General features: G+C 43.5%; 1 protein-coding gene across 1 annotated transcript; it reads right to left on the bottom strand.

Moving 5' to 3' along the window:
• Window positions 1–7,475: 7,475 nt before the first annotated feature.
• On the bottom strand, window positions 7,476–8,952 carry LOC110696712. Its single transcript, XM_021874066.1, has 2 exons — window positions 8,674–8,952; window positions 7,476–8,069 (listed from the first exon to the last, which is right to left on the bottom strand). Exons 1-2 carry the CDS (start codon window positions 8,950–8,952, stop codon window positions 7,476–7,478), a joined length of 873 nt encoding a protein of 290 aa, XP_021729758.1.
• Between the last annotated feature and the right edge of the window lie 18,967 nt (window positions 8,953–27,919).

A 27,919-nucleotide genomic window follows, 5' to 3' on the forward strand; every position in this document is an offset into this window, starting at 1 on the left:
ACGACTCCATGATGGTAAGGGGCCGCTTGATTGGTTGGTCGGTATACACGACGACTGCATGTGCCAAAAAGTAGGGCTTCAATTTTTTAACAGCCATGAAGAGTGCAAGACCAAATTTCTCCACTAGGGGATACCTCAACTCGGCATTTTTCAGTACGTGACTGACAAAGTAGACCGGGAGCTGACAGCCGTCCCTTTCAGCAAGGAGCACAGCGCTTAACGCATGATCAGAGACGGCCAGGTACATGTAGAGATCCTCTTTAGGCAAAGGGCTGACCAGCCTCGGCAAGGAATGCAAGTGAACTTTTAATTTCTGGAAGGCGGCCTCAGCATCCGGCCCCCATTCAAACCTTGCCTTTTTCTTAATTGCCTAGAAAAAGTATAGGCATTTGTCGCCTGATCGGCTTAGGAATCTCCCCAAGGCCGCCAGACAACCTGTTAACTTCTGAACCTCTCGGACGGTACGAGGCGACTGCATGTCAATGACCGCCTGCACCTTCTCAGGGTTCGCCTCTATTCCTCTCTGATTGATAAGGAATCCGAGAAATTTCCCAGACTCAACTCCAAATACACATTTCTTGGGATTGAGCATGACATGGTGCCGCCTGAGTGTGGCGAAAGTTTCTCGGAGGTCCGTCAGATGATCTTTCTGAAGTTTAGTCTTGACAATCATATCATCAATATATGCCTCGACGTTTCTCCCAATCTGATCAAAGAACACTGTGTTTATCATTCGTTGGAAGGTAGCCGGGGCATTCTTAAGACCAAACGGCATGACCGTGTAACAATATAACCCCTGATCAGTGACGAAGGCCGTCTTCTCCTGATCTTTCTTCCATAAGGGAATTTGATGGAAACCAGAATAGGCGTCCATAAAACTCATCAAGGCATGACCCGCTGTTGAGTCGACCAGGTTATCAATTTTAGGCAGAGGGTAACTGTCTTTGGGGCACGCCTTGTTTAAGTCTGTGTAGTCTACACACATTCGCCAGGTGCCATTCGGCTTTTTAACAAGCACCACATTTGCAACCCAGTCTGGGAAGTAACATTGCCGAATGAACCCTGCATCAAGTAATTTTTTAACTTCGGCGGATGCCGCCTGACTTCTTTCTTCGCCATGGTTCCGCTTCTTTTGCCGTACCGGCTTCTTTTTCGGATCCACAGCGAGTTTATGTACTGCCAGATCAGGACTAATGCCTGGCATTTCATGGACTTCAAATGCAAAGATGTCCTTGTATTCTTTCAATAGGTTGTGGAAGTCGTCACCAAGGTTTCTCAGAGCAGTCGTCCCAACTTTGACTGTTCGGTCAGGACGTGAGTCGTCTAAGATCAGGTCCGCATGCTCACCAGCCGGCTGAGGGCGGAACTCATCCGGCCGCTCCTCTGCCAATGATTGCTATTTTCTTGCTTTTCTTGCGGACTCTGTCTGGGACGCCTTTCTCTTTTTGTCGCCTATTTCTTGAACAGGCGCACTCTCCTTGACATTGTCAAGGTCTGTTTTTTCTCCACTTGACCCAGTGGCCATAACAGTGGGCTTGACATCCGAGAGGTAGCACTCTCGGGCCATCCTCTGATCTCCCCTTAGGGAGCCGACTGTTCCATTATCCCTCTCAAACTTAAGCAGCATAAGAGACGGGATTATAACAGCCTTGGAATTATTCAGGGTTGGTCGACCCAGAATCATGTTGTAGGCCGAGAGTTCCTCTACTACTAGGAACCGGACTACCATGTGTCGTCCTTCCCCTTTTTCGCCCAGGCGAATGGGTAAATCTACTCGTCCCAGTGGGTGGACGACTCCTCCTCCAAACCCTATTAAAGGGTGGGAGGCCGGATGTATGCAGTCCGTCTGATATTTCAGTTTTGACAGACATTTGCTGCTGATGAGATCTGAGGAGCTCCCGGTATCTATGAGGATTCGGCCAACTCTCTGGTTGGCCACTTTACATTCAATAACGAGAGGGTCGTCATGCGGCCCCCTTACCCCTCCTAGATCCTCTTCAGTGATGACAATCTCAGGAAATGTATATTTGGACGGCCGTTCTTGGTGAACGGAATTTACATCTAACCGCCTTATATTATCTTTGTTGCCCCTAATAGTGGGGCCGCCTCCTGAGAAGCCGCCTGCAATGGTGTAGACGACTGCATCATCTGTATCGGAACTGTCGGCCTGTTGATTCTTTTTGGCCGACTGCTTTTTTGAGGAAGTGTTCCCCGTAGATTTCTTGACATAAGTGTCAAGATCACCTTGCTCAGCCAAGCGGTCTAGGTACCGCATGAGACTGATGCAGTCATTGGTGTGATGACCAACGTCATCATGATAAGCACAGATTTTGTCTTGGTTCCGGTTGTTTGCAGAACCCTTCATGGGGACCCGCTTCTCAATTGAGAACCGTCCCTTTATTTCTTTTAGGATAAACTGGTTATCCTTGTTAAACACATACTTTGGGGAGTATGGTTTGAATTCTTTTTTCTTTTTCTGGGCCGGCTGTTTAGAGGAATCAGCCGCCCAGACCTCTTTTCTTTTCTCATCTTTGTTAGACGACTGTTTCTGTCGTCCTTCTCTTTTGTCGAACCTTTTCCCGTCCGACTGTTTTATCGTACACAGATCAGTCGCCTGTATATAGGCTTCTGCTTCAATCAAGGCCTCTTGAAGAGTTGCCACCCTTTTTCGAACTAAATCAAATTTGAAGGTAGACCCGTCTTTGAGACCTCTAAAAAAGTCAGTATAAGCTACCTCATCCGGTAACCCTTGAATCTGTATTCTCATCAGGTTGAACCGCCTGATGTAAGAACGAAGCCCCTCCTTCTCGCCCTGCTGAATTGTTCCCAAATCAAGGGTCGTTTTCTTCGCAGGGATGTTCATGGCGAAGTTGGAGGCAAACAAGTAAGCAAGCGTCCTGAAGCTGTTTACACAACCAGTCGGCAGGTTGCCGAACCATTGCTGTGCGATTCCCTTGAGAGTCGCTGGGAAACACTTGCACCAAGTGGGATCATCCAACCCTTGAAGGTACATCAGGTTGGTGAATGCCATCAGATGGTCTTCTGGGTTAGTAGTGCCGTCATAGGCGCCTACTAGTACATTTTTTACTTTGGCCGGCTGAGCGGCTTCAGTAATTTCCTTGGAGAAGGCCGACGGCTGTTCACCAAGTCTAAGCAACCGTAGCTGCCAGTCCATAGGTTGGACGTTTTTTGCTGCAGGTCCACCAAATGGAGGTGGCTGCATAAAATACTGTTGTTGCGGCACAAATGGTAAGTTTGGTACCGCCTGGGCACTATGAAAGCCGGACTGACGGGAGGTGCCGCCTGACTGACTCTCATGGTACGACTGAGTATGCCTCATCGAGGCATTTCGCAAACTGTCTTGAAAGTCTGAAGTAGAGGCCGACTCGGACAATCGGTCACTCTTCTTCTGCTCTAGCAGTAGCCGAGCATCTGTGAATGTTTGCTTTGACCCGTCCGCCTGAATATGACGAACCGGTTTCCTATTTCCCGTAGGATAACGGAATTTTGTGAAATCAAGAGCAGGTGGCTCCCGCTTCTTGGATTTAGGATGAGGAGTCGCCTCTCGCCCTTGAACTGGCTTCCTCTTCAGTGAAGTGGAAGGTTTCTTGGCCGACTGCTCTTTGACTGAAGCAGGCGGCTTTTTGTTGATTAACTCTTGAATCTCTCCCTTGAAGTCCCTCATGAAGGTCATGAGTTCGTTCCTTGTGATGGGAGCAGACCCATCAGTCGGCTGTTGCCGAGCAGGCGGTGCGCCTGCTGGCTCGCTTCCTGTTTGAAGATTCTCCCGTTCCCTCCTTTCGGTATGACGGGTACGTCGGGCCCTTAGGGTCCCGTCTGGAGATGTATGAGTTTCAACTTCAAATTCACTTTCGGTGTCATGGTCCGACTGAACTTGAGGGTCGTTTAGGGGACGCCTCTCTTCAGGAGTCGGTACAGACTTGGATGCCATCTCTGAAGTACTCTCCCCACAGACGGCGCCAAATGTTTCGGGGTTTTCTGATGTCCTGCGGGAGAGTTACAATTCCGAGACTGGAACCGGACGCCTGTACCTGCAAAATAACGGAGACTCCTGAGAGCTCCGCCTCCAACGGTCAAGTTAGTACCTGATTAAGGAGTAATTAATACGGAAATTAAAGTAATAAGACCTCTCTAGGTGAGAGTGTTTAATGTTGGTAATCTGCTTTGTTAGCGAGATTAGCCGGTTATTAGTGTTCCGTAATGTTTCTGTTCTGTTCTTCAGGTGAGATTAATTGCTTGATCAATTGCTCTCTCAATTGCTTGATCCCCGGATTAATGAGGATTAATTAAGTATTTATAGTCTTGAGAAGCGTGCCACTCTCTAGGTTTAGGGTAAACCTAGGGCTGACCGGGCCTCTAGACAGGATTGGGCCTTGTTGGCCGGTTTTCCCATTTGGCATGGGTGGACACGTGGCGTGCCTCGATTGGTCCGTAGAGGACGTATCTGTGATTGACACGTGGCAGACTCCTATTGGCCTATGTGAAGGACACGTGGCGGAACCTGGTTGGTCCACTTGTCAGACGGTGATTGGTGGATAAAAATCCCCTAATCAGTTCCCATGTACTTCCTTAATTTCTGTAATTTTCTATTAAAAGTGACAATCAAATGGAGACGAAGGGAGTATATATACAAAATAAAATTAATACCCTCCATATCTTGCCCATAAAATTAGATATGGAAAAACAAGTTGCTGATGAAGTATATGGGAAGAATAGAATGAATAAATGGAGGCAGTGGAAGAAATCCTCATGCAAGGTGTACGATAGCTAGCTATAGTAGTGTGGTAATGTAACTATGTCATTTTCTCCTACAAATCATCATTGTACCACCCTGCCTAACTGTCAAGCACAAGCACCTCCAACTGCATTTGTCTCATTTCTCTCCTTTACAGTAATCTATTTTATTTTATCATTTTATTAAGTGATATAAACACAGTATAAAAGAAAAGGCAATCGTATCTAGAGGTGTCAAAATCACACCCGACCTGGTCCGATTCGAAATCGTTCCGAAAAATATCCGATTCAGATTTGAACTCGTGTGAATATAATAAGTTAGCATAACTCAGCTTTAAAAATTAACCCGACCCGACCCGACCCAATCTCATCAGACCCGATCCAATCATTCGAATTGACACCTCTAATCGTATCTACTCTCTGTCTCAATTTAATTTGCTTGTCTACTTTTTTCTTTGTTTGTTACAGTTTGGTAACTCCTTTCACTTGTAAAAACTTCTCAATTTTTTTTTAATTTTTTTTTTTTGTTTTTTTGTATCTGTCAAAAAAAAAACACCTATTTTTTTTAATACTTCTTTATCCCACTAAAAATAATTTAGGTTTGAAACTTTTTATTATTCTATTACCCAAAAAAAAAAAATTTATATGCCTTATTATTATTATAACACTGAGAATTAATTTAATAGATAACCAATTTCTCATAGTTTACCTAAAACTATGTATCTTGATGAAGGAGCAGACTAAATGGAGATGGAGACAAAAACAAAAAGTTGAAATAGAGGAGAGGAAGTTTTGTCCGTTTCCAAAGATTTTAAGTCATCTTCCAAGATATGGCCTTCTAATTATAGATAAAGGGATCCACTCCAATTGAGAGATTTGGAAGGAATCATACACCAAAAACAGATTATAATAATTGCAATTGCAAACTACTTTCATGAATGGGTCACATTCTTAGTAGGCTAGCTTCCCTAGCTAATTAAACAAGTTTCCTTTTGTAAAGAAAGAAAAATTGAGAACTATTTTTTATTGTTCGAATATAAATATATATTATTCTTGATTGATTTGTAAGTATTTACTTTTGTAATTGATTGATTTGTAAGTATTTACTTTTGTAATTGAATTTCACAATTACTCTTTGTAAATATACACTACGTACTTTTTCTATACGAAACTACTTATCATTTATCTCATTATTTTATAATACCTTACAACAACAATGTTAATTACAATATTTATTAGGTCCTGTTTTTTGTTTATGTTCTTTTGCTTCGTTATTAATGCACGTAGTTACATATTTATATATCTAATCATAATCAACAAGTATGAGTTTAAAGATAGAAACAAATTTCAGAAATTGTAGAATAATGTATATATGTGATGACTATGAATTCCTATTAAAAAATGTATTACCTAACTATAATTTATTCTTAATAATAAGAAATTAAGAAGCATTTGATATTATTATGTACTAGCTCCCATTTAAGTTAAAAAATTAATAATGCAAGCATTACCCAATAGAGTCGTCCTATATAGCATTCAGGATTTGCTGGCAAATCTAAAAGAAAGAAAGAGTGGGTCATTTAAAATTGGCAAATTGTGTTTAGTCTGAGTTGTTTATGGCCCCCTTACCTCTCTATGCTCTATCCATTGCCTTGCAAAGACAAACCACCCTTGAAAGGACCACTCGTCTTCTTCTTATGCTTTCTTTTACTTTTAACCTTTGCTTCATTACTCCATTTTGGCCTTTTTATAGTTTTATCTACTCTTCTCATTCTTCTACATATATATAATTGAAAATTATTTAATGAGATCTTTACGTTCGATCAATTATGAGAAATAATTATTTAAAAAAGAAAAAGTGGCATTTTGCGACTTTTAGAAGTGGTTTTTGTTGTTTATCGAGAGATTTGCTTGTATTTAGGGCTTCAATTGTCACTTTTTGGAGTTGATCATCAAATGTATCACGTGATTTCATGTGATGCCTTAATTTTCTCCCTTCTCCTTCACAATCACCATGTCCACCAATCTGCCACCATCCCCCAACCACCCAATCAGAACCACCATCTTTTTACCAATTTCCTCAACATCATTTACAATTTAAAAATTTTGGTTTTATTTATAACGTTATATGATCTTGTTAATTGGAGGGAAAATAAGGAATGAGGAAATTTGTAGCTTAGGGTTGATGGTCAAGTATGAGGAAGATAGAAAAAGAGGCAAAAAGGGAGAGAACTAGTGAGAGTTAAAGAGGGATGGAATCTATCTATATTATATATTAAAAAGCGTTTTTAAGAAGGTTTATGTGCTACATATGCCCCTTTTTACACTAGCATTGCGTCACATCACTAAGAACTTTAATTACACGTCATCATAAAAAAAAATGCATACAAAGAGGTTTGAATACCAAACCTCATTGGATGAAAACCTCACTTATGGCTATCTTAACTAGAAATAGATCATGCTCTATTATTCCACACAAATATATAATTATATATTGGAATGTTGACAAAAAAGCAAAAATAAGCAATATATATATATATATATATATATATATATATATATATATATATATATATATATATATATATATATATATATATATATATATATTGAAGCAAAGGAAAGAGCAAGCTTATATTAAATCAAGATCCACCAAAGTTTGTAGGCTTTGGGGAAAAGCGTTCATACAGACCCTTTCCGAGGAGTTACTAGTATCCCATCTAGCAACAGAATTGGGCTACCGTATTTCCTGCTCTTTTGACATGATTACAAGAGAAAAAAGAAAACTCATTACTTAATTTCAGAACATCGTCAAACAAGAGAAAAATGGGTGCAGCCCCAATTTGCTTCGATTGGATTACTCGAACAGCTGTGAGAGCATCACTTTCCAGAGCTACCTTCTCAAAGCCAAGTCTTCTTGCCAATTCCAACCTGTATCTCATAGCTCCAACCTCAGCCATGTCTGACGACCACCGTACCTCACACTTCTTTACTGCAGCAGCCAGCAACGTCCCATTCTCATCACGAATTACAGCACCGAATTGGACCCCAGCCCCTTCCCTTACATGAGCATCTACGTTTAACTTCACAACCCCAGCAGGGGGTAAGGACCGTGAGCTTGCTAAACCATTTTTTCTCATTTCTCCACCCTTTAGCTTCGAGTTATACATCCCATAATCTGATGAGAAACACACAAAGCCCCTAGCAATCTCCACTGCTCTTATTTCTCCAGGTCCTTCGAATATATGCTTGTTTCGGCAATGCCATGCTGCCCAACAAAGCGATGTGAAGACACGCATCTGTTCTGTACTAACCTTTTTCGCAAACCAACACAACAAGTCAGCAAGACATGTCGCAGGACTTTCATTCAATAGATCCCCAAATTCACTACATCTCCATACTTCCCTTGGGTGCTTACAAACAAATATCGAATGCAATATTGATTCCACACTACACCCACATACATTGCATCTCCCTGACTCGCTAATGTGTCGCCTAAGAAGGACCTCACCCACTACAATCTACCCTTTACAAGCTCGCCACAAAAAATGACTCAATTTAGGGGGTCCCTTCATGTTCCAGATCAAGCTCCAAACCTCCTCTTCAGTTGTGCCATGTATCACTTCCTAGGACCTCAGAACATCGAGCCTGCCCAGCCAATATCCACTCCTAACAGTATAATTGCCACTCGGATTAGGCCACCAATAGAGGCTGTCATGTGGCATATCACTCGAGATTGGACTACTCAGAATTGCTTGTATATCTTCCTCAGCAAAAGTCTCACTCAGAACATCCAAATTCCAGCACCCTCTTTCCAAATCAATCAGTTCATCAACTGTAAGGTCAGGGTTGCTATCTGGCTTTGGGGGTAGGAACGAGATGAGACCCTTGGCCTGCTATCCATGCGTCCTCCCACACCTTGATGGATGATCCATTCCCTACCCTCCATTTCAATCCGTCAATGAGAAGGGCCTTCACACCCCATATACTACGCCAACTATAACTTGGATCATGTCCCCTTGCCGCATTTATAAAATCAGATTTCTTATAATATCTAGCTTTTAGGACACCATATAGTAGGGAGTTGGTGTTATTGTAGAGTCTCCACCCTTGTTTTGCTAGGAGAGCTTGGTTAAAAACTCGCAGGTCCCTGAACCCCATGCCACCCATGGATTTGGGAGGCAAAGATCCTCCCATTTTTGCCAATGCATTTTCCTTTCCGACCCATTCGAGCCCCACCAAAAATTTGCCAACAAGGAATGAATTTCATTAATTAGGCCATCTGGGATTTTGAACATGCTCATCATATATGTGGGAATTTCTTGTGCTACTGCTTTGATGAGGACCTCTTTGCCCGGGTGAGATAGCAATTTCTCCTTCCACCCTTGTAGCTTCTTCCATATTCTCTCTTTTAAACATGCAAAAATAGCCTTTTTTGATTTCCCAATAATCGTTGGTAAACCAAGGTATTTTTCGTGTTTATTGACCTCTCTAACTCGTAAAGTATCAATAATTTCTCTTCTTCTATCCAACGACACACATTTGCTAAAAGCTACCTCAGTTTTACTAAGATTCACACTTTGACCCGATGCCCTTTCATACACCCTGATAATCAGCAATTCTAGAGCATTCATTCAATGTAGCTTTCGCAAATAAGATACTATCATCCGCAAAGAAAAGATGTGACACTCTAGGGGCTCCTCTACAAATGCGAGCACCATGAATCATTTTCTCATTGGTCGCCTTTGTTAGTAACATAGAGAACACGTCAGCACAAATCAAGAATAAATAGGGAGAAATTGGATCACCTTGCCGTAACCCTCGGGTTGGAATCATTGAGTCCGAAATCCCACCATTGTATTTGAAGGAGAAAGAGACACTCGCTAGACATTGCATGATTCGGACAATCCATGATTGCGGGAAGCCCATTTTTTGCATGACCCTCTCAAGAAAGCTCCACTCCACCCTATCATAAGCTTTTCTCATGTCAAGTTTCAAAGCCATCGTCCCTTCCTGTCCTTCCCCTTTCCTCTTCATAGCATGGAACACCTGGAAAGTAATCAGGGCATTGTCGGTAATGAGCCTATTTGGAACGAAAGCGCTTTGATTCAGGGATATAATTGAGGCGAGCATATTCTTCATTTTATTTGCTAGAGTCTTTGAAACAATTTTATATAAGACATTGCATAGACTGATTGGTCTGAAATCCGTCATTCGCTTTGGGTCATTACATTTCGGGATCAAGACAATGCAAGTACGATTAATCTCACTCAATTCCACCTCCCCCTGCCACCAACTTTTCACAAAATTTATCACGTCTCCACCCATGGTCCCCCAAAATTTTGAAAAAATAGTGCATGCATACCGTCCGGTCCCGGGGCCTTGTTTGGGTGCATTTGGAATAATGCGGTTCTGACCTCTTCCCCTGTTGGCTCCTTCTCCAACTCTGCCCTCATATCCTCCGTCACCAGTGGGTTATTAATACCTGCAATAGCCTCCGTGAACTCACATGGGCTGTCCATTTTAAATAGGGACCCGAAATAATCCCCTATGATCGCATCCATCTCAGACACCGAATTTCTCCATACTCCTTCATTATCATACAAACCCGAGATGAAATTTTTTGATCTTCTCTGATTTGCCTTGTGATGGAAATACTTAGTATTTTTATCCCCATCTCGTAGTTCATTTGCTCGTGCTCTCATGTGCCAATATGACTCTTCAAGTCTCTGGAGCTCATCGATTTCCTGTTTAATATTAATACACCTCTCAAGATGACAGCATCAAAACAGCCCCCTTGAGCATCCTAAAGCTTGTTTTTGGCCTTTTGTATTTTCTTCTTTATACTTCCAAACTTACGGCCAGCCCAAAAAGAGAGATCCTCCCCCACCCTCGCTATTCTCTTATGCATAGGTTCGGAGGCGCCACACAACCATGCATCCGAAACAACCTTGCTGCACTCATCATTCGAAAGCCAGATGCTTCGAATCGAAATAGCTTCCCTTTTTTATTGCATTCAGTACTCTGTCCAGCCTTCATTAAGATAGCAGCATGATCCGAATAGAAAATAGGGAAGTTGATTACCTCAGTATAAGGGAACAAAGAGCGCCACCCAGTCGAAGCTACATATCTGTTAAGCCTCTCACGCACCAAGTTCTCCATTGAGAGTCCTCTTTCCCACGTAAATTAGTTGCCCTTAAAGCCAAGTTCACGAAGGCCACAATCATCCAACACATTCCAAAAAACATCCATCGGTCTTTCCCCTCGACAACCCCAAAATTTCATTGAAGTCACCACCAAAGATCATTGGTATAGAGCAGCCCGCATGAATGCCACGAATTAATTCCCATGTACGAAATTTATTCACCGTTTCCGACCATCCGTACACCCTTACGAACTTCCAGCATGGAGCTCCATTCTCATCACAAACGTCTACCTCAATATGGTGGGCCGAGTAGGAAACAACCACCACATTCAAGTCTCTCCATCAAAGACCCAAACCTCCTGACCTCCCAACACTACTCAAACAAATACCGTTAACCAAACCACATTGATTACGAATTACCTCTAAACGACGAGAATTAATCTTTGTTTCCATAACAAAAACAATATTTGGCCTATCTCTCCAACTCCAATCTTGGAGAGCTTTAACTGTTGATGGGTTGCCAAGCCCATAACAGTTCCAGCATAAAGTTTTCATTGCTTTTCACGGGGTTGGGCATCCCCAACCTCCGCTACTTGATTGACAACAGTCATAGTTTCATTATCTAGGGTGCCTTTCATTTTCTTTAAAGAGAGGTGATTAGGGGATTTTGCTCCCACCAATCGGAATGCGCCACGTGGGCCAATCAGGTCCTGCCAAGTTTCCCCCAGTTGGAACTGTCAGGGCTTGCCACGTGGCACACGCTTATTCGTCCACCTTGGACCTATTATGTCATGACACGTGGCATACTCCATTCCTAATGGAGAAACCGGCCACCCAGGCCCAACTTCCGAGGGAAGCCCAATCAGCCCTAGGTTAACCTAAACCTAGGATTGGCACGTTTCCCAAGGTTATAAATACCTCCCTTAATCCTCATTAAGAGGGGGATTACGCTAAAAATTCAGTAATTGATGACTCTCACCTAGAGAAGTCTAAACACATTGATCACTCCTCCCCTAGAGGAACCAGATCTCCCACCTTTACTTTCCGCATTTATTACTCATCAAACAAGTACTAACTTGATCGTTGGAGGCGGAGCTCCCACCACAAGGAGTCTCCGTTTGTTTTGCAGGTACAGGCGTCCGGTTCCAGTCTCGGAATTGTAACTCTCCCGCAGGACATCAGAAAACCCCGAAACATTTGGCGCCGTCTGTGGGGAGAGTACTTCTGAGATGGCATCCACGTTTGTACCGACTCCTGAAGAGAGACGTCCCCTGGACGACCCTCTAGTTCAGTCGGACCACGATACTGAGAATGAATTTGAAGTTGAAGCTCACACAGCTTCAGACGGGACCCTAAGGGCCCGACGTACCCGTCTTACCGAAAGGAGGGAGCGGGAACATCTTCATACAGGAAGCGAGCCAGCAGGCGCATCGCCTGTTCGGCAACAGCCGACTGATGGGTCTGCTCCCATCACAAGGAGTGAACTCATGACCTTCATGAGGGACTTCAAGGGAGAAATTCAAGAGTTGATCAACAAGAAGCCGCCTGCTCTGGACAAGGAGCAGTCGGCTAAGAAACCCTCCACTTCACAGAAGAGGAAGCCAGTTCAAGGGCGAGAGGCGACTCCTTATCCTAAATCTAGGAAGCGGGAGCCGACTGCCCTTGATTTCACAAAATACCGTTTTCCTACTCCAGGAAATAGGAAACCTGTTCGTCATATTCAGGCGGACGGGTCGAGGAAAACATTCACAGACGCTCGGCTACTGCTAGAGCAGAAGAAGAGTGACCGATTGTCAGAGTCGGCCTCTACTTCAAACCTCCAAGACAGTCTGCGAAATACCTCGATGAGGCATACTCAGTCGTATCATGAGAGTCAGTCAGGCGACACCTCCCGTCAGTCTGGCTTTCATAGCGACCAGGCGGTACCAAACTTACCGTTTGTACCGCAACAATAGTATTTTTTACAGCCACCTCCGTTTGGTGGACATGCAGCAAAAAATGTCCAACCTATGGACTGACAGCTACGGTTGCTTAGACTTGGTGAACAGCCGTCGGCCTTCTCCAAGGAAATTACTGAAGCCGCTCAGCCGGCCAAAGTGAAAAATGTATTAGTAGGCGCCTATGACGGCACTACTAACCCAGAAGACCATCTGATGGCATTCACCAACCTGATGTACCTTCAAGGGTTGGATGATCCCACTTGGTGCAAGTGTTTCCCAGCGACTCTCAAAGGAATCGCACAACAATGGTTCGGCAACCTGCCGACTGGTTGTGTAAATAACTTCAGGACGCTTGCTTACTTATTCACCTCCAACTTCGCCATGAACATCCCTGCGAAGAAGACGACCCTTGATTTAGGAACAATTCAGCAGGGCGAGAAGGAGGGGCTTCGTTCTTACATCAGGCGGTTTAACCTGATGAGAATATAGATTCAAGGGTTACCGGATGAAGTAGCCTATACTGACTTTTTCAGAGGTCTCAAAGACGGGTCGACCTTCAAATTTGATTTGGTCCGAAAGAGGGTGGCGACTCTTCAAGAGGCCTTGATTGAAGCGGAAGCCTATATACAGGCGACTGATCTTTGTAATACGGTAAAACAGTCAGACGGCAGAAGGTCCGACAAAAGAGAAGGACGACAGAAACAGTCGTCAAACAAAGATGAGAAGAGAAAAGAGGTCTGGGCGGCTGATTCCTCTAAACAGCCGTCCCAGAAAAAGAAAAAAGAATTCAAACCATACTCCCCAAAGTATGCGTTTAACAAGGATAGCCAATTTATCCTAAAGGAAATCAAGGGACGGATCTCAATTAAGAAGCCGGTCCCCATGAAGGGTTCTGCAAACAATCGGAACCAAGAAAAATTCTGTGATTATCATGAAGATGTTGGTCATCACACCAATGACTGCATCAGTCTCACGCGGTATCGGGACCGCCTGGCTGAGCAAGGTGATCTTGACACTTATGTCAAGAAATCTATGGGGAACACTTCCTCAAAAAAGCAGTCGGCCAAAAAGAATCAACAGGCCGACAGCTCTGATACAGATGATGCAATCGTCTACACCATTGCAGGCGGCTTCTCAGGAGGCGGCCCCACTATTAGGGGCAACAAAGACAATATCAGACGGTTAGATGTAAATTCCGTTCACCAAGAACGGCCCTCCAAATATTCATTTCCTGAGATTGTCATCACTGAAGAAGATCTAGGAGGAATAAGAGGGCCGCATGACGACCCTATCGTTATTGAATGTAAAGTGGCCAACCAGAGAGTTGGCCGAATCCTCATAGATACCGGAAGCTCCTCAGATCTCATCAGTAGCAAATGTCTGTCGAAACTAAAATATCAGACTGATTGCATACATCCGGCATCCCACCCTTTAGTAGGGTTTGGAGGAGGATTCGTCCACCTAGTGGGACGAGTGGATTTACCCATCCGCCTGGGCGAAAAAGGGGAAGGACGACACATGGTAGTCCGGTTCTTGGTAGTAGAAGAACTCTCGGCCTACAACATGATTCTGGGACGACCAACCCTGAATAATTCCAAGGCTGTTATAATCCCATCTCTTATGTTGCTCAAGTTTGAGAGGGATAATGGAACAGTCGGGTCCCTAAGGGGAGATCAGAGGATGGCCCGAGAGTGCTATCTCTCGGATGTCAAGCCCACTGTTATGGCCACTGGGTCAAGTGGTGGAAAAACAGACGTTGACAATGTCAAGGAGAGTGCGCCTGTTCAAGAAGCAGGCGGCAAGAAGAGAAAAGCAGCCCAGACGGGGGCCGCAAGAAAAGACAGAAAATAGCAATCATTGGCAGAGGAGCGGTCGGATGAATTCCGCCCTCAGCCGGCTGGTGAGCATACGGACCTGATCTTAGACGACTCGCGTCCTGACCGAACAGTCAAAGTTGGGACGACTGCTCTGAGAGTCCTAGGTGACGACTTTCACAAACTATTGAAAGAATACAAGGACATCTTTGCATTCGAAGTCCATGAAATGCCAGGCATTAGTCCTGATCTGGCGGTACATAAATTGGCCGTGGATCCGAAAAAGAAGCCGGTACGGCAGAAGAAGCGGAACCATGGCGAAGAAAGAAGTCAGGCGGCAGCCGCCGAAGTTAAAAAATTACTTGATGCAGGGTTCATTCGGCAATGTTACTTCCCAAACTGGGTTGCAAATGTGGTGCTTGTTAAAAAGCCGAATGGCACCTGGCGAATGTGTGTAGACTACACAGACTTAAACAAGGCGTGCCCCAAAGACAGTTACCCTCTGCCTAAAATTGATAATCTGGTCGACTCAACAGCCGGCCATGCTTTGATGAGCTTTATGGACGCCTACTCTGGTTTCCATCAAATTCCTTTATGGAAGAAAGATCAGGAGAAGACGGCCTTCGTCACTGATCAGGGGTTATACTGTTACACGGTCATGCCGTTTGGTCTTAAGAATGCCCCGGCCACTTTCCAGCGAATGATAAACACTGTGTTCTTTGATCAGATTGGGAGAAATGTCGAGGCATATTTTGATGATATGATTGTCAAGTCTAAACTTCAGAAAGATCATCTGTCGGACCTCTGAGAAACTTTCGCCACACTCAGGCGGCACCATGTCATGCTCAATCCCAAGAAATGTGTCTTTGGAGTTGAGTTTGGGAAATTTCTCGGATTCCTTATCAATTAGAGAGGAATAGAGGTGAACCCTGAGAAGGTGCAGGCGGTCATTGACATGCAGTCGCCTCGTACCATCCGAGAGGTTCAGAAGTTAACAGGTTGTCTGGCGGCCTTGGGAAGATTTCTAAGCCGATCAGGCGACAAATGCCTATACTTTTTCCAGGCAATTAAGAAAAAGGAAAGGTTTGAATGGGGGTCGGATGCTGAGACGACCTTCCAGAAATTGAAAGTTCACTTGCATTCCTTGCCGAGGCTGGTCAGCCCTTTGCCCAAAGAAGTACTCTACATGTACCTGGTCGTCTCTGATCATGCGTTAAGCGCTGTTCTCCTTGCTGAAAGAGACGGCTGTCAGCTCCCGGTCTACTTTGTCAGTCACGTACTGAAAAATGCCGAGTTGAGGTATCCCTTAGTGGAGAAATTTGGTCTTGCACTCTTCATGGCTGTTAAAAAATTGAAGCCCTACTTTTTGGCACATGCAGTCGTCGTGTATACAGACCAACCTATCAAGCGGCCACTGACCATCATGGAGTCGTCAGGCCGAATGATCAAATGGGCCATAGAAATACAGAGCCTCGAAGTTACTTTCGAGCCTAGAAAAGCAGTGAAGGGGCAAGCCTTTGCTGACTTTATTGTTGAGATGACTCGTCCTCCGGACTCTCAAGTTACAGACCAAGTCTGGAAGGTATATGTGGATGGAAGCTCTACTTCAAATGGTTGTGGAGTAGGCGTCATATGTTAGTCGCCAGAGGGAGACAGGTACGAGTATGCTCTACGCTTCAGTTTTCAGGCCTCAAACAATGAGGCAGAATCTGAAGCTTTACTAGCCGGAATCCGCATGTGCAAGGCGGCAGGGGAAAGAAAATAGACGCCTGTTCCGATTCACAATTGATAGTGAGTCAGTACAATGGCGAATACGAAGCAACACATCCGACCATGATCAAGTATTTACAGGCGGTCCGACAAGCAGTCGGCTCCCTTGAGGATTTCCACTTGGTCCAAGTGCCGAGATCAGAAAACAACCAGGCGGATGCACTTTCAAAATTAGCATCATCCGCCTCCTGTGATACTCCTCGATATTTTTTTGGGAAGTAATGGAGAGGAGAAGCATTGAGGAAGAACCTATTGGAATCTTAGACAGAAGCTCAACCTGGATGGATCCAATCAGGGCATATCTGACAAACGGTACCCTGTCGGATGATCATCAACAGGCGGCAGCACTGAAAAAACGAGCAACCAGTTTTAAAATAATAAAGGGAGAACTTCACAAAAGGGGGTACCTTCAACCCTTCTTAAAGTGTGTTACTCCAGAAAAGGGACGAGAGATTCTAGACGATCTTCACTCTGGTTACTGTGCTTCCCATATAGGCGGCAGGACGCTTGCTCAACGGGCAAGGCGGCAGGGCTACTTTTGGCCTACTTTAGAAGCAGATGCAATGGAGATGGTGAAAAAATGTGACAAGTGCCAAAGGTTTGGCAAGCTAATTCACCGTCCGGCTACTGACCTCACTACCATTCATAGCCCACTACCGTTTGCTAAGTGGGGCATGGATATTCTGGGTCCATATACGCCTGCTACAGGCGGAAGGAGGTACATACTTGTTGCCGTCGACTACTTCACTAAATGGGTAGAGGCGGAGGTTGTAAAGGGAATCAAGACGAAGGATGTAATTTCATTCATTTGGAAAAATGTCATCACTCGGTTCGGGGTTCCCATGTCTATGGTTTTTGATAATGGTCCCCAATTTGAGACGCCTGTTCTCAAAAGCTGGTTGGGTGACCAAGGAATTGCACACTACTTTGCATCTGTCGGCCGTCCACAAGCAAACGGCCAGGTAGAAGCCTTTAATAAAATCATCTCAGACGGTCTCAAGAAAAAGATTGAACGAGCAGGCGGCCTATGGGCAGATGAATTACCACATGTTCTCTGGGCCATTAGGACGACTGAAAAAGGGGCGACTAGAGAAACTCCATTCCTCCTAATTTACGGTGCGGAAGCTTTTCTTCCAATAGAACACTACGAGCCGACTTTTCGAGTAATGCTATATGACGAAGAGGCAAACTGGGAAGCCATGCGCCTGGCATTAGACTCACTTCCTGAAAGGAGGGGCAATGCTGTCTTGCGCCATGAAATTTACCGCTTGAGAATGACTAGATCATACAACAAAAAAGTACACAGGTGTCCACTCAAAGTGGGGGACTTTGTACTTAGAAAAATGGAAGCAGTTGGTAGGGCTAATGAGTCTGGCAAACTAACTCCCAACTGGGAAGGACCCTACCAAATCTGTGAAGAGGTCAGGGACGGTACCTACTGTCTGGGAACACCAGACGGACAACCGTTGCCTCGAACTTGGAATGTAGATAATCTTAAGAAATATTTCTTTTGAATGATGTAAATATTCAAGGGCTACTTAATAAAAGTTTGCATACTTAATATTCAATTTTGTACTAAGAGGGGCACGCCTACAAACAAACAGTCGGCTACTCTCCATACTCAGTTTTTATTCTTACTTAAGAGGGGCAGGCCGCCTATACATTTACAGTCGGCTACTCTCTATTAAGTATTTTACTCTATCTTCAGAGGGGCATGCCGTCTGTACCTTTACAGTCGGCTACTCTCCATTGAGTATTTTACTCTATCTTCAGAGGGGCATGCCGTCTGTACCTTTACAGTCGGCTACCCTCCATTGAGTATTTTACTCTATCTTCAGAGGGGCATGCCGCCTGTACCTTTACAGTCGGCTACTCTCCATTGAGTTTTACTACCATAGGGGCATGCCGTCTGGACATATAGTCGGCTACTCTCCATAGAAGAGGGTCGACTGGTTCCAAACACACAGCCACCCCCCTTATACTTAACTAAAAATGATCAGGGCCTGACCGACCCTGTGCCTAAACAGGCGGCTACCCTCCTTTTACTTAGCACCTACGTTCACCAAGAACTAACCAAGGCCACAGGCCGAATGATCAGACCAGGCGCCCAGCCAACTGATCCAATCTTCAAAACTAATACGACCTGTCCCAACATCATAGCAGGTGTCCGGCGGCATCCCTCCGGATGAAATTCGTCGCAGAGAGAAGCTCCCTTTTGGGTGGAACATTGCTCTATAAACTAATTACACGGCACCTATACGACTGTCCCCAAGGGCAACCACGTAGCCGTTTTTGAGACAAGGATAACTCTATCACTAACCAAACCAGTGGTAGCAGTTGACATCTGAGTCAGATGACCGCCTGTATTACTTGGGATAAATGCAGGGGGTACCTCTTGAGTTAATAGCCAACAAACATTGGCGAATCAAAAGGTTCAGCCGGCCTCCGCCGCCTGGTACCTTTACTACTCAAGTAGGAGTGACGGCGACTGAGTAACTCCAGAGTTAACTCATAGTCACTCTCTCAAACTTAGTATGGAGCCTAAAAGGTATGAGTCGTCCGCCTGTTTTTAGCAAACAGGGGCTCTCAACCACTACTCCTGCTAGGTTAACAACCTATGAGTTAAAAGACAACAAACATTGGCGAATAAAGGGGAACAACCGGTACCAACCGCTTGATACCTCTACTACTTTGTTACTTGGCGACTAGGTAACAACCATGTTTACTTGGTCAAACCACTTTCCTACTTGGTTAATTTTACAAATGACAGGATCGCCTGCCTAAAGGGGATCCAGTCTTTAAAATGGTTCGAATACCGATTGGATAAATGGCCGACTGATCGTCTAGCCTGGAAATAGACAACCAGTTGTCCAAGGGCATAGGCGGCGTGAGTAACTACCCGTACCTGTCTGCAACTATCGGCCATGTAAAACTGTCGGTATAGTGTACAATTGGATATCAGAATATTCAATACTTAAACAAATTTGAAGCAAAACAAAAAATTCATTAAAAAGAAGCCGGTCATTATAGACCGGCAAAATATTCAGAGCCCCGGCCCCCTGGCCGGGTAAATACAAAACAAACGGCACGCAGGCCGTGGAAAGAAGACATAAAGCTTAAGAAGGGGGCAGATCTTCAATATTAGCAGCTGCCGCCTAGTCAGCACTCTTCTTGCTGGACTCGGCTTCAGCTGCATCCTTCTTTGATGCATTACCCCAAGCGGCACTAGCGCCACTACCGGCTGCTCCTCCTCCAACGCCTCCTCCAACGCCTCTTCCTCAGCAGCCGCCAGGATCTCTTGATTATATCTATCAGAACACTGGCGGTACGTTTTTTCCCATGAGGCAAAGTCGGCATTGGGGAAGAGGCGGCCCCAAGTCATGCGCTGGATTTGAGCAGAGTCTTCCATCATCTCCCGGACCAGCTCTTTCTTTTCTTGCTCGACCTTTTCCGAGAGCTCCTGAGTAAGACTCTTCTCCTGGGTCACCAGGCGTACCTTTACGCTCGCCAAGGATTTCTCCAAGGTTTCGTATGAGGACATCTTTTGGCGAAGAGGTCTCAGCTCGGCCTTGAGATTGTTGATGGTCGCCTCCAGCTCGCTATTCCTCTTCTGGGCCGCCTCTAACTGAGCCCGGATAGCGGCGGTAGCCTGCGCCTGATAATAAAGAATATCAATGGTCAGAACTTCATTTTGGGCAATTTAAAACATTGCCTTATCACAGTCAGAGGCGACCATAGCTTTTGCAGCCTTTACCTCTTTGTTCTTCCGGTCAAGCGGCTTGCGAAGGTCGTTCACTCGGAGCAGGGCCTAAGTACAAAGGGGAACATGCGTCAGTTTCCAAACAAAAAGAAAACAGGCGTCCTGGAATTCAAATACTCAAAAATATGCTAAGTATACCTCAGCAAGGACCCCTGCAATCCCGTCTAGGTCAAGGGTGCCAACACCCCTGACCGCCTCCCTTTCAGCTGGAGGAACGACCTTGATCATAGACTTGGCCACCTCGACCAAGTCAGGCTCCTGAGGGCCGGCTGCATCAAGCATAAACAAACGGATTAGACCTAATAAAGAAGGGAGCAAGTCTAAAATTTACAAGGACAATTTCATACTTCTAGGTGGCCCAGCTGGAGTTTTAGAAGAAGTGGTCGGCTGTTTCTCAGCCGCCGCATGTTTCCTGGCAGAACCAGGAGAGCTCGCAACAGTCGTCCTCCGGGCCTTGGGGTCCGGCTGTTGGGAAGAAGAAGCTCTTGGAGCGCCCGTCTAAAAAAGAAGAAAAGAGTCAGTATATGCATAAACACAACTCCAAAAAAAAAAAAACCAAAAAAAAAAGGGTGAAAGGTTCGACGCCCACCAAGGGTGCCCCCTTGTTGGGGGAGTCGGTTGAAGACTGTTGCATGATGGAGGCCCGCAACATGGCCGCCGCAGTCTTGGAGGCGGTAATTTTGCTCATGGCGTCCGCTGCAAAAACAAATAGCAAAGTTAATATAAGTCATAACAAGAAATGCACGGAACAACAGAGTATTCGACAGGCCGGCTACCTCTTGAGCACCGACTGCTGAGGCCACAGGCGGCCAAAAAGTACTCGTCGTAGAGCCATTTGAAGCTCGGGACGCAGTGCAGGGGTACTTGCTCTCGTACCCCTGAAGTAGAGTTCACCTTCGACTCTACTTTGAAGAGTCCTTTATCTAGGATCTCTTTCTTAGCCTTAGGGGGAATAGGCGGCATGCTGCGGCCGCCTGCAAGAAGGGGCGGATTCCTGTTCCACCTGTTGAAGCGCTTGTTCAGCTCTGTGTCTGAACTCTCAATGATGAGGAAGGTGCTCCGCCAGTCCTTCCATTTGTTTGCTTTACCTCTCGTCATGAGGTAGCCCCTGTGGCTCGTGAATTGATACCAGTCGGTACCGCCTGCCTTAGGGGTCCGGCTGAGGTAGTTCATGTGGGAGAAAGCCTCGAAGCTCGGCTCCACCCCGTGCAGTTCGCACCCGGCCACATAGCCGAGTACGTTGACCCAGGAGTTCGGGGCTAACTGCCATAACCCCAACTCATACCCATCCAAGATCCGCTGAACAGCCGGATGTAGTGGGAAGCGCAACCCAGCCTTGATGGCCGCCTCGTAGCAGCCAAAGCAGGCGCTATCATAACTGGTACCAGCCGGCCAGACGACTGTGTCTTTTGGATCCGGCACAAACACTAAAAAGTCGGGGCCCATTGTGTGGTTTGCGATAAAGCTCTCCACTCTCTCTTGCATGGCTGTGATCCGGCCCCGAGGTACCGTGCAGTAGTAGGGGGTATTTTGCTCTCGGTGAGAGGCGGATGGCTCTGCCCAATCGTCCCCCTTCTCAACTGCGTGAGAAAGCCTCGCCTCTTGCAGGCGACTGTTTTTCTCTTCTGTGTCCAGAGAAGCATGGCCAGAAGAGCTAGACTCGGAATCGTCCTCTGACGAGTCCGAAGAGGACGACTCCTCCCCTCTCCCGGAGGGCCCCGCCTCCTCTCCTTTAAAAGGAGCAGGAGAGAATGTAGAATCGTCAACTGTAAAATGGGAGGGAGTCACTTTGACTCCTCCCCCAGAACTGCCGGCTTTCAAGCCGCTTTGTTTCGCTTCCACATCTGGCGCCTGGTCAGATGTTTCACTATTCGGCACCCTGTGGGAGGAGCCGTCTGAGTTTGAGATCCTGACAGTCTTTTTTGTTCTGGCCATCATGCTCTGCATAGACACAGATACAGTCGGACTTTGTATAAAGGGCAAAGATGGGTCCAGAAAAGGGCAGGCGGCACTCCTAGTCCTAGATTCAGCCGTCCCCGGTGACCGGCTGATCACTAACCTAGGTCGTGTCGTGTGCTTCCGTGGTGCCATTTCAAAAAAGAATAAAGTAAAGAGAAAATTAAGAGTAAGAGAACCGACGGTTACCTGAACGAGTGGCGTTGATGGAGTTCTGAAAATCCTGTGCAGACGGCTTGTCAGAGCAGGCGGTAGGCAGAAAGGGTCCAAAATGTCAGAGCAAGTTCAGGGGTCCGAATGTTCTCTCACAAAGTTCTCAAGTGTGAAAATGACTGAAGTCAACACTCCCTTATATAGGCGAAGTGAGAAGGCGAAGGGTCATTTCCAGAATTCATAATTTGGGCGGGAGAATCTCTCGGCCTTTCGCCGAGTGACACCCGTAGCAGGCCGTCGCCTGTTACAGTGCGACACCTGTCACAGGTAACACGTGACCAGTCACGTGCCACCTGTGAGGGGCAAATGATTAGGGGATTTTGCTCCCACCAATCGGAATGCGCCACGTGGGCCAATCAGGTCCTGCCAAGTGTCCCCCAGTTGGAACTGTCAGGGCTTGCCACGTGGCACACGCTTATTCGTCCACCTTGGACCTATTATGTCATGACACGTGGCATACTCCATGCCTAATGGAGAAACCGGCCACCCAGGCCCAACTTCCGAGGGAAGCCCAATCAGCCCTAGGTTAACCTAAACCTAGGATTGGCACGTTTCCCAAGGTTATAAATACCTCCCTTAATCCTCATTAAGAGGGGGATTACGCTAAAAATTCAGCAATTGATGACTCTCACCTAGAGAAGTCTAAACACATTGATCACTCCTCACCTAGAGGAACCAGATCTCCCACCTTTATTTTCCGCATCTATTACTCCTCAAACAAGTACTAACTTGATCGTTGAAGGCGGAGCTCCCACCACAAGGAGTCTCCGTTGTTTTGCAGGTACAGGCGTCCGGTTCCAGTCTCGGAATTGTAACTCTCCCGCAGGACATCAGAAAACCCCGAAACAAGAGGCACTCTTGTTCTCCATAATCTCCTAGAACCTGACTTCCTGCCTTCCTTTTCCCATACGACACATCCCTCCTATTCTCATCTATTTCCATATCAGCTTGCCCCCTTCCCTTCCCCCTTCCAACCTTTAATACTCTCCTTCCATTCTTCCTTGGACTAACCACACCCACCGAAAAAGACAACTGGGCATTATCACCACTCCCATCATGCTGCCCATCATTTTTGTGAGAATTTTTATACAAGTCCAAGTGTTGCCCACCCATAGTTGGATCATCGTCTAGATAATTATACAGAGCAGCCTCAACCCCTTTTGCGTCTTTTGTCAACCCCTCCTCTTCATTAGGCCAGTCAATTACTCCCTCGTAAGAGCATTCTTCCCCTATCTTCTTACTCTTGAGGGACGGATCATTGTCCTTTGTGACAAATAATTGCTTTCTACTCGCCCTAATCAAAGACTCCTCTTCCACCTTCTTCAAAACACCTTTGCGAGGGGAAGCACGAAGTAATAGCCCCCACCCCAATTTCTGCATCTTTTCCTCTTCAGGTACATTAACATAGTCTTTTTCGGAATGGCCGATGATACCATACGCAAAGCATAGATATGGTAGCCTCTCATATTTGAATTCCACCCTCACCTCATTCCCCTCCTTATCCTTCATCCACTGAAAACGTCGTAGGGGTTTTTCAACATCAACCATCACCCTAACCCTCCTGTATCTTTCTAGTCCAAAAGCATCATCCTCAAGTTCCATAAAACTTCCCAGATTCGAGACAATGGCCTTAACATGAGCATTCAAACGACAATTAAATGGTAAATTCAACACTCTAATCCAGAAGGGACAGTGATTTAGCTTAACACGGTCAGGTTGTTCATGGCCAACGATTTCTTTCAAGATTAATAAGTGATTTTCCCAACACCATGGTCTTCCTTTTAATATTTTCTCCTTATCATCCCAATGGAAAAATTGAAAAGCAAACAAATTAGGGCTGAGAACACTAATTACGAGATTATTTTGTATGTTCCATACCTTCATCATCGTTCGCTTAAAAGCTTCGACGTTGTATGGACGATTCGTACAGAGGCGCCCCACCAATAACAATTCAATATTTTCCTTCGATTCCTCCTCCTCAATACTACACAAATATATTAGATCACTTTCCTCCTCCTCCAGCCTTAGCGCTGAGCATTGACGAGCCAATTCCTCAGCCATGTTGACAGAGCAGGCCATTCGAGACGGAGAACCTTCATTCGAGACGGAGATACGATCCTTCTTTCGAGAGAGTTTTGCCCTATCTTTTGAGGGAGTTTTTTTTTATAATAATTACATACTCACAATAAAAAAATCAACAAGTCTCTAAAATCGATAATAATAATTAAAAAAAATTACTCAAAGTTGCACGGTTGCACCTGGAGCAAATTAAAGCCCGGGTCACACACTAGTTAGTGCGTAGCCCTCAGGTGTTGCACCAGGTTGCTACTTTAATTAAACCTTGTGATTATATATATATATATATATATATATATATATATATATATATATATATATATATATATATATTTATTTTTTTATTTTTATAATGAGACCTTGTAATTTGCAATTATATACATTTATTTTCATGTTTACAACATGGTTGATAATTGGTTTTAATGATTAAATTACCATCTTTTTTATAAGATGTTGGATGTTCGAATCTCATTAAGAGATTGAGTAGGTGACATGACGTAATAAAAAAAAAAGTCTATATGACACAAATACACGTTCTTAAAAACGGCAAATATATTAGTATAAATATAAAGCATTAAAAGTTCAGTCAAGAAAAATAAAGCCTTAAAAGAATTACAAATTTTTTAGAAAAAATCTTTCATGTTCTGTACCTCCTAGACTTTGTGCGGGGTTTTATGCAATTGGCTGGTGGTTACTAGATATGAAATTTATAGGAAAAAAAATCTTTGAGCATAATGTTCTCTGATTATAGTACCGACGTCTGATGATAGTAGAATGCCAACTATTTTTATGTGTTTTCACTTAATTATTTAATTTGACTTATACGAAATTAGTTATTATAAATAATGGAACAATTCTAAAATCAGTCAAAATAAAAAGGTTATTTTGATTTTTACCACCTTCAAATAACGACTTTATTGAATTTACCACCTCCAAAAAAAAAAGATTTACTTTACCACCTTATAAAAAAATTAAACATCAGTTTTCCCACCTAAGCCTAACTCTGGTGACGGAAACCACCAGTGGGGCCCGCCATAACAGCTAGTTTTTAAAATTATCCCCAAATTCTCTCGATTTTCCTCCTATTTAAACAACCTTCTTCATCTCCACATCAAATTGTTGAAGATTGAAGTTTTTTTTTTTTGCAATTTTCTTTACAAATCCTTAATTTGGGTAGTAAATGAGCCAAAGTTCATCTTATAATTTGCTTATAGCTTGGTTTTTGGTCTGATTTGTATCCTTAATGGCTTAAGGATTGCAAACAAAAACGTGTTTGATCTTATAAATACCGAATCCGTGGATGAGCAACAACAATTACTCGTACCTGAGCTGCTTCAATTTCTGTTTCCTGAACCTGATTGTTATATGACAGAGGTTTCAGAAAACAAACGGCGACGAAGAATAGATTCGACTTCTGGAAAAAAATTGTTCTCGTAATTCGGAGGTAGTGTGACCATTTCTACTGCCAAATTTTCATTGAAGTTAATTGTATTTGAACACAATTACCATAATCTAACCCTAATTTTACTGCCTAATTGAAATATCAAAAACCCCCAAATTAATTTACACTTACATGAACCCTAATTATTTACAATATGAAATTGGGGTTGAATTAATAACAGAAAACATGCAATTTCAATTATACTTAGCAGTTGTAACATAATCACGCAAACAATTGCAAAAAATTACAACAGAATTCATGAAAATTGCTTACCTTTTCGCTGTTTGTCGTCGAACAGTTCAATTGATTCAGGGCCGAGTACAATCTTCAATAATTTGATAATTTGAGGATGTGGGATTGTTAAGGATCACCCAAAATCCGAATTTGTGAAGAAAATGGCAAAAAAAAACTTCAATCTTCACGAAATAGATGTAGAAATGAAGAAGTTAGGTTTAAATCAATGGGAAATCGGGAGAATTTGGGGATAATTTCAAAAAACTAGCTGTTATGGCGGGCCCCTCTGGCGGTTTCCGTCATCGGAGTTAGGCTTAGGTGGGAAAACTGATGTTTAATTTTTTTATGAGGTGGTAAAGTAAATCTTTTTTTTTTGGAGGTGGTAAATTCAATAAAGTCGTTATTTGAAGTTGGTAAAAATCAAAATAACCAAATAAAAATGGGAACACATTTTCAGAAACAAGGCTAAGCTAAATAGGTTGTGTAATTAAATGCTGAGATTAATTTTTGTTTCCATTACATGTAAATTGTAATACTTCTCATGATTGTTGTAAAAGATAAAATGTGTAGGATAAAATTGTGATCAAGGCTAGCCACATACAATACTTACTCAATTGTGTAATTTATGTTGGTTTATGGGGGCAGTTATAGGTCATTAGTGCGTATTTTGTGACAATCAGCTTTATCCAATTAAGGGTTGGGATGTTACCTACTTTTGATTTTATATATTTATTTATTTATTAATTTTTCGACGAGGTGTTTCTGTCTTCTTAATCCTTTTCAATTTTTGACCTTTCATTAATTATTCAACTATGTTTTATTTTTTTTCATTTCATGTTGAATTCATGAACAAACTCACATGTAAGTGAAAGTGTAGTTTCATATTAATCAAGTGTAAAAGTAAAAAAAAATAAAAAAAATTGTGTCCACTTTATAAAGTTAAGGGGCTGCCCTCCTCATCTATAATATCTATATTAAAAAGTGTTCTAAACAAAGTACACATGCCACGTGGTGCTCTCCTCCATATGTTTTTCTTGTAAAATCAAGTGTCTCACCATTAAGCTACTTCATACTTTATGTTATTTTTTTAATGCAAAATATTAATATGTAGTGAATGTCAATATGAATAACAAATTTAATTAAAAAACTTGATTTATAATCTAAGACGTATTTTAATGCAACTCCATGTAATGACCCTGGATATTTGCTTGGGCCCAGATACTTGTTGACACATGATTTTGAGATACAATCTCCTTAGACTTATAAAGCGAATACTCATGATATGTAGGGCCTAGGCACATCTATCAATTCATTTATTTAGTCAAAAGTAAGAATAAGGTAAAAAGATGGGTAATACATATGATTAAATCTCGCATACTCGTTTTACTTGAATTTATTTATTTATTTATTTTAAAAAAAAAAGATATTTAATTGAAATTTTTTGTTGAATATCTAAATTTAAGAACTTTCTTATTTTTGTTTTTGTAGTTATAATAAACAAGATTCTTAGATACCCTCAAGACCTTGCGTGGGGTTTGATACAAATGGCTTTTATAGAAAAATCTTTCGCATAGTGTTTTGTGAAGATACTAGCTAAAGTCCCGTGCTACGTACGATTATCTTAAATTTTATATCGAATTATATTTGTTTATGATGTATTAACAAAAAAAAATTATTTTTAACCAAATAACTTAAATTTAATCTATATTCAATACCAAAGATATCAAAGTTATTAACCTTTGTGATTTTATACTTTGTATATGTTATCAAAATAATTTTTTTAATGAAATGAATTCTATAGCCAAAAATTAAAGT

This window comes from Chenopodium quinoa, unplaced genomic scaffold (genome assembly GCF_001683475.1).
Source record: "Chenopodium quinoa cultivar QQ74 unplaced genomic scaffold, ASM168347v1, whole genome shotgun sequence".
Lineage (NCBI taxonomy): Eukaryota > Viridiplantae > Streptophyta > Magnoliopsida > Caryophyllales > Amaranthaceae > Chenopodium > Chenopodium quinoa.

Bases quoted from the DNA above. Each gene is read 5' to 3' on its own strand.
- LOC110696712 (XM_021874066.1), bottom strand. From the start codon at position 8,952: ATGGGAGGATCTTTGCCTCCCAAATCCATGGGTGGCATGGGGTTCAGG. The intron at 8,070-8,673 runs GTGTGGGAGGAC...TTTGCGAAAAAG, and splicing joins GGAATGGATCATCCATCAAG to GTTAGTACAGAACAGATGCG.